Source organism: Camelina sativa, chromosome 10, assembly GCF_000633955.1.
Source record: "Camelina sativa cultivar DH55 chromosome 10, Cs, whole genome shotgun sequence".
In the NCBI taxonomy this organism is placed as follows: Eukaryota; Viridiplantae; Streptophyta; class Magnoliopsida; order Brassicales; family Brassicaceae; genus Camelina; species Camelina sativa.
In genome coordinates, this window is record NC_025694.1 from 17,801,649 (window position 1) to 17,809,159 (window position 7,511).

At 37.1% G+C, this 7,511-nt stretch overlaps 1 protein-coding gene across 1 annotated transcript; it reads right to left on the bottom strand.

Annotated features, from left to right (window-relative positions):
* Positions 5,656–7,175, bottom strand: LOC104719219 (aspartic proteinase CDR1-like). The gene has a single exon (XM_010437081.2). It carries the CDS (start codon positions 7,142–7,144, stop codon positions 5,834–5,836), a length of 1,311 nt encoding a protein of 436 aa, XP_010435383.1. The 5' UTR covers positions 7,145–7,175; the 3' UTR covers positions 5,656–5,833.

The following is a 7,511-nucleotide window of genomic DNA, read 5'->3' on the forward strand; positions in this document are numbered from 1 at the left end:
ACACCTTGAGGACGGGGCTGTGATCCATCAATATCATTAACCGGATGTGCATCCTGTTCAGACCCATCAACACACACCCTTCCCCTCTTCACTCCATTGGCTTTAGTAGATGTGGATGCACACCACTTTTGATCGTACCTTAAGTCTCTCCAAGCATGCTCCAAGGTAAACCGATGTCAATGATCATCAAAGTATATTTGGTGTGCCAACTTCATCACGTCATCTTCATTCTGTCCACTACTCTTCTCTCTTGTCGCAGCCTCATAACAACCAACGAACTTGCACACCAAGTCATTTATCCTCCCCCACCTCTGCTTACAATGACTCGCCTCCTTCTTTGGCCGACCTGCAGCATTTGGACACTTTGCAAGGTAATCTGCAATCATTCCTCAAAAGGCACCAAGTCTTTGTTGATTCGAAGTCACCGGATCCTTGCTCATGTTGAGCCAAGCAGAGACAAGCAAGATATCATCAGTTGGTATCCATGCATGCCTTGTTTTGCGGTTTTCTTGCGGTGATGCAGGTTCAGATGGAGCTTCAGAACATGGACTTAGAGAAGGACTGCCTTGGAGGTTTTGTGTTTCAAGTTGGCTTTGTAACAGATTCAAATAGCTAGAGGTGGGATGATATGGATTCATGTAGTCGTCGGAATCCATATCGTATTGTGTTTGTTGGTTGAAAGAGTTTTGGTGAAAGAGTTATGGTGTTTTGGTGAAAGATTTTATAAGGTTTATAAGGGTGAAATTGTTTTGGTGTTTTTTACTATGAAGAGGAAGACTATGAATTTATAAGGTTTATGTTTTTTTACTTTACAACTAATTAAGTCTTTACGTAAACTACACCAACCACACATTAAAAATCTTCACAACCAACTAACACAATACTTCAAACATAAAATCAATGACTGACTAGACTAACACCTACACTAACAAGTAGTAAACACATTTATCACAACCAACAAACAAAAGCTTTAACATAAATGACTCACTCTCATACTTTAACTAACATCAAATAAATGAAGAAAGAAGAGGATGATAATTACCTTCCTTCATGGCCGACGACACACACTCTATACTCATCAATCCATCGACATCCTTTTTGCCCATTTAACCTCAAAACAAAAGAGAGACATATATCAAAAAACCGCAAATTAAATTGAATATCAAACAAGGACAATATACTAAAGGAACAACACTAACTTATCAGGCAAACAGAAGGAATGAAGCATACTACAACCAAAATCGAACAAGAACATTATACTTTGTTTTATGACAATAATGTCTAAACAACACAAAAGATCACTTATCAATCGGTAAACAAACACAAACACACCAAAAACTATACACAAACAGACCAAACACATGGTTCTCAAGAACCCTAATCCCTTTAAAGCCACCCTTATCAATCGGTAAACAAACGGACCAAATCGGAACATAAACACAAACGGACCAACTTGTAACACAAACACAAATGGACCAAATCGGAACACAAACACATGCACACCAAGAACCCTAATCCGTTTAAAGCATCAATTATCAATCGGAACAAAAACAAACCACGAATCCAATAACTCGAACAAACATCAAAAACCCTAATTTCATGCATCCAAAATCAAATCAACCTAACAGTTTACCTAATTATACTATTGTAGTCAAAAAATTACTCTCTCAATCGAATTGATCCAATCTCTTCCGATTGAATCGCCTTCTCCTTCAAATCCCCTCCGACACAATCTCAACAACGACTGAAATCGCCACCGCTACAGTCACCTCCGATAAGATCACCGCCGATAATAATCGCCTAAGACCCAACACTCCATCGATTTTATTACCTCCGATTAAAGCATCTCTTTCTGACATCAAATCGAGTATTTGACCGCGAGAGATAGAGAGAAAGAGAGAAAGAGAGAAAGAGAGAAAGATGCGTGAAAACAAAAAAAAATACCTTTTGTTTTTTTCTGTTAGCCAACGAGAAATGGACACATAGCGTCTCTTACAATCGATTTCAGTTTGTTATATTAGAGAGTCTCTTCTATTTTTCTTTTTCTTTTCATTTATTTTTTCCCTAAATAAACCTAAACACCTCCCCGATAATCTTGCTATTAGGTGCCAAAGTGGTTGCACTATGCACTCTAGATCGCATAGTTTGGATCTCGTCCTGCACTCCATGGATCTCGGAGCTAGAAGCAAACCCTGGAGATATACTCTCTTGGAGGATGGCTCCACCCACTGGGGAGGAAATCAAACAAGGCCAGGCAAAGTAGTAGCGCCTTCAACTCCAATCGGAATGAGATTCTCGTCAGTCAACGGTACTGTAACCTGGGGAGCAGTTTGGGGTGGAACCACAGTCCTGGGTGCTGGTGCCATTGTTGTTTGAGCTGGTGTTTGCTGCAAAGTGAATGGTGGAATAATTCCACTGTAGTCCAAGGCGCGCCGCCGTGGGGTTTTCTCAAAAGAAAGTAGATCGACCCGATCGGCGTAAGCACTGTGAGATGTTGACAGATCGGTCACCCAACTGGAGATTGCCTCTAAACGAGAGGTGACGTGTCTTCCCAACCTATCGAAGCGTACGACCAAGGCGGCAGTCGCTGTTTGCTGACGATCCAATTTTTCCGCTAAATCCTGCAAGAGTATTTGGATCAACTCCAAACTTACCTGGTTTGAAGATTTGTGGGCCATGGTGATGAAGAAACGAGAAAAGCGTTGGAACTGTCGAGAGTTAGGTGATAGACCCCCTCTTTCTAGCGCCAAATGTGAGATCGGAGAGAATACTTCTCTTGTCAGAGTGATTTAGGGGTGGCGGAGTCAATCACCGTTCAAGTTCCAAGCTGAAGAGTTTAGTTATTTAGTTCGCTCTTAGATATGTAATAGAAAAAAATAGTAAACAAACCTTATTATTAACCAAAAATAATCTGTCCATAAATATAATCTCTCTCTTTCTACTTATACTATTGTGAGCCTTTAATGTGAATACATTTACTCCGACAATCTCGCGTGGAGTTTATGGCTGACAGCTAAGAAATCTTGATTACTTTTCCGAGCTCTGAGGTGATTGATGCGCTCTTCACTAGTTCGGCATGGTTCCGGCTCACTTCCCCTAGGTGGGCCTTCTTGCCTTTATGGACCGGCTGCCTTCTAATTCCAACCTGAGCCGTTCGTATCATGAACAATTGTTTAGACGAGGTGATTCACTGTGGTGCAACCAATTGTCTAAAATTTGTAGCTTGTGTGGGACGTTAGACACACACACTTTTCCTTTGTTAATTAAATAATATCTACCATTTTTTAAAATTCGAGTCATAACATAAGGAGAAAAATAGACTTTAATTAACTTTATGTATTACTAGATAAGTTTTATAAATAACATTATTTATAAGTTTTATTTTTGCTATAATATACTGATTTATATTTCTTTACAAATCTTTTATATATTTTACTATTAAAAGCGTATTATACGTCTTTTTACTTTCACTTTTGCATAGTTTTTTTAGTTACTAAAAATTTTTCGTTCAAAAAATATTTCTAATAAAAAATATATTACATAGTATACTAATCAAAGATGTAACATCACAATAATGTATGCCCAACTATGGAGAGAACCTCGGCTTCGTCCTCCTCCCTTATGGAGAGAACCTTGCATCCAACCTTCTCCACCACGGAGAGAACCTTGGCTCCACCTTCCTCCCTTGGGGAGATAACCTTGCGTCCAACCTCCTCCACCTTCCTCTCTTGGGAAGATAACCTTGCATCCAACCTCCTCCACCATAGAGAAAACCTCGGCTCTGCCGCTCATGTGTAGAGAGAACATGTTCACGTCTTTTAGCTATTTTAAAATGGCTTGCTCAAACAACCAATGAAACTAAAGACCCTTTTCTAACGTCATAAAATCTTTTTATAGTAACTAATGTTAAATTTTCCAATGTATTTGTGAAAGTGTCTTTGACACACAATGATGTAGCCTTTGTCTCTGGAACTCCCCGACTGCCACCTTTCTTAGTGAGCCCCATGTCCACTCCCAGTCCATGGGCCCACGTCTACTTCTGGTCCACCCATATCCGACGGCCGGTTTATTACGTCCAGGAGACTTTAAATACGTACTCCAATAAATCACCATATGATCTTTTCCTATGTTTTGTCCTCACTCGAACAGTTCCGACAATCATTTCCCGAAAGGTCACCCATCCTGAAACTACTCCAGCTCAAGCACGCTCAACTCTGGAGTTCTCTTAAGACCATTGATCGAAAAGATAAGTGCATTTTGGTAACATAAGTGGCCAAATCAATTCTTTTAAACCTATCCACAAACCAGGGTATCACAGTCTCTGAACTCCTATGGATCCATCAACAACAATTTATGTTCTTCCAATCTATCTATCCATCAACAACAACCATAATTTGTGTTTGATTAGCCTATTTTATCTAACCATTAGGTTAATGAGCTTCTACTCTTTATATACCTTTGGGATTGAATGAATGGTAACAATTATGGTTGCACAAAAATGGGATTGAATGAATGGTAACAATTAATCTTACATATTACAAACTGAAAAAGTAGAAAGTAGTAGAAAGTAGGAGAAAGTAGAAGAAAATTTTGGTTTAAAAAATAAGAAAAATTTACCTTTCCATTAAAAAAGTTTTACCAATAGAACAAAGTTTAAAGCGATACTTTTTAAATAAAATATTTTTTTAGATGAAAAGTATGAGACAATCTATGTTTATATAGAAGTGATTATTTACAAATTTAAAATTAATAATTAACTATATATTTTCCTTAATCCCATTTCTATTTTTTGTAGAATTAATAACTTAAAATTAAAAATAAGTAAATAAATTTATAATTTCAAAATTTTTGATATATATATATATATATATATATATAACCTCCTTAAAATTATTTTTTAAAAAACACTTTTAATTTTTGTAACTTTTTTGATAATTATCTTTTTACATTATTATTATTGGTTGTAATCACAAATCCCTCCTATTAAATATTAACTTTTACACATGTCAAAATCTCAGATTGATATAAACTTGACACATGTCAAAATCTTGTTAATGGCTAACTTTTAAAACCCAACTTTATATAATAAGATATAGTGATTATAAAAAAATAATGAGAGAATATTACTTTTGAATTTTAACAAAATATTTTAACTATCTATTATTCACATATTATTAATAGTGAAACATTGTATAATTATATCATAAATGTTATAATCAATGTTAAAATCTTTTAATTGTGTTTGGTTATAGCTAGCGATAGTGGTGAATTAATTGTATAATCAATGTTAATATATTTTTTTGTAAAAAAAATCAATGTTTTTTTCTTGAAAAAGATCAGTGTTAATATCTTTCAAACTATTGTTTTTTTCTTTAAAATGTACTTCAAAAATAATAATATCCATTGATACAAATAATAGCATTTCTCATTTCTAAATTATACTTCGGTCATAAGAAAAAAAAATAATTTTTATTAAAACTAATGATTTTGTCTTCTTAGATTGGTTACCGTCATATATAATTTATATCTTAAAGAGGTTAATTGAGATGGATAAGGGCATATTTTCTGGAAATAAGATTTATGGTTATAAACTGTAATTTAAAAAAAAAAAAAAAAAATCAAAGAAAGACCAAACATCAGCAGCAGCAGACTTGATTAACCTTTAAAGGTTTTTTTTTTAATTGCCCCTTAAACAGAGACCTTTACTACATGCGAATTAAAAAAAAAAGTTCAAAATCAAAGAGCTACTTAAGGCTAAAATAAAGTCAGCCATTATTATAATTAAAAACATAAAATTGAAAGAAGAAATTAGCCGCACGCTGAGCTCAACCACCTACATCTTTGCACAATCCGTTGGCATAAATGAGACCTTCTTAGAAACAGTGTCGTAACCAACAAGAAAGTTCATCTGCGACAAGTTCCCGTATATGGATAAGCTCGGGCTCGCACGGAAGGCAAAGCAAACCAAATCCTGCGAGATTTGTACAAATATATTGGAGGAGTCTAGCTTCACATCTGCTCCATCAAAATGCATAGTAATGACTGGCACTTTCAGATCAGAGGTTGCGCTGTAACACAGACTTAAACCTCCCTGTGGATCCTTCTGCCTCTCAGCATCGATTGAGGACGCAACCGCATCCTCGAGCTCCTTGTAAAATTCGGTGGGTAACAACGTCATAGTTGTGCCGGAATCGATAATGATGTTTCCCTCGCCGCGTCCAGAGTCTGAGCCTTGGAATGGAAGTTTCTTGCTTCCCACGCTAATGGCTTCTAGGGTTAGGTAATAGAAGGTCTCTGGAGACTTGGTGATCAAAGGAGTTGAAACAACTCCGGTTCCCGAGACGTCGGCATTGGTTCCGAAGTTGATCTTGCTCGTTTTATCAGTTTCAGAAGAGAAAGGGACCAAGCAGTATGAGAATTTACCGTTGATCGAGTCACCGAGTTGAGTAACGAGCGAAACCGCACCACCACCAAGTCCGATGATTCCAGAGCCCTTTTCGTTAAACGTTCCAGCGTTGTTGTGACCACAGCCGATGATTACATTCTTAAGCTGCACGGGGCGGTTATCGGTGGAGCCTAACGTTAAGGTGTCTGCGGCAACGTTACCCTTTGTGTATGAATGATCCCCGTAAGACATGGAGTAAGAGCAAGTGCTGCCATCTGTGGAACAGGAGGCTTGATTTTCAAGAGCACTACATTGGCTTGAGGAGCAAGCAACGTCTTTGTATGTGGACGACGCTGTAGGGTCAAAGAGAGGATCGTCTTGAGTGTAACAATCATCACAAGGTTTGCACTGCGTCCAGAGGAGATCACTTCCGGTGTCAGCGATGGCCATGATCGGAAAAGGAGGTGTCCCAAGGGATACATTCATGAGATATTCACCGCCATTTGAGGTGATCTCAGTTTGTGGTGAGTTAAGTGATACATCCTCAGTGAAATGAAAAACGCGGTTAACAGATCGGTGGATAGCGTTTCTCAACCGCTGGGAAGGGGTTTCCGCTGGGTTATAGAAAGGCGATTTAGGAGAATCGCGGTGGATCAGATCGGCCGTGAAGCCTAGTTTTGGTTTGGCGTTAGCGTTTGAGAGAAAAGGTGAGCAGAGTAAACAAAGAGACAAGAGAACTGAAGAGAATAGGGAGGCCATTTTCTTGATTGGTAGTTTCAGTGAATGGTGAGGTTTTTACTTTTGACAAAATAATGAGTTGATATTTATAAGGTTAATGAGATGGTGGTAATTGAATAGTAATAAATATGAGATTCTTACGTTTTGAGTATGTTATCTTTTTTTTTTTACCAAAAAAAAAAAAGAGAGTACGTTATCTTTTTTTTTTTTTTTTTTTTGACAATTTTGGGTATGTTATCTTCAAATTGATTTATCATTTGTGTTTAGAGAATCTGACAGATAATCAACAACAAAAAACTGAAGAGTTTCTACATTTAATTTATTGAATATATATTTTCTTCTTCTTCGAATCCAGATTCTTCATTAAAGCATTCAGCGAAAGTAATTG

Coding starts and splice junctions, on each gene's coding strand:
- LOC104719219 (XM_010437081.2), bottom strand. CDS start 7,144: ATGGCCTCCCTATTCTCTTCAGTTCTCTTGTCTCTTTGTTTACTCTGC.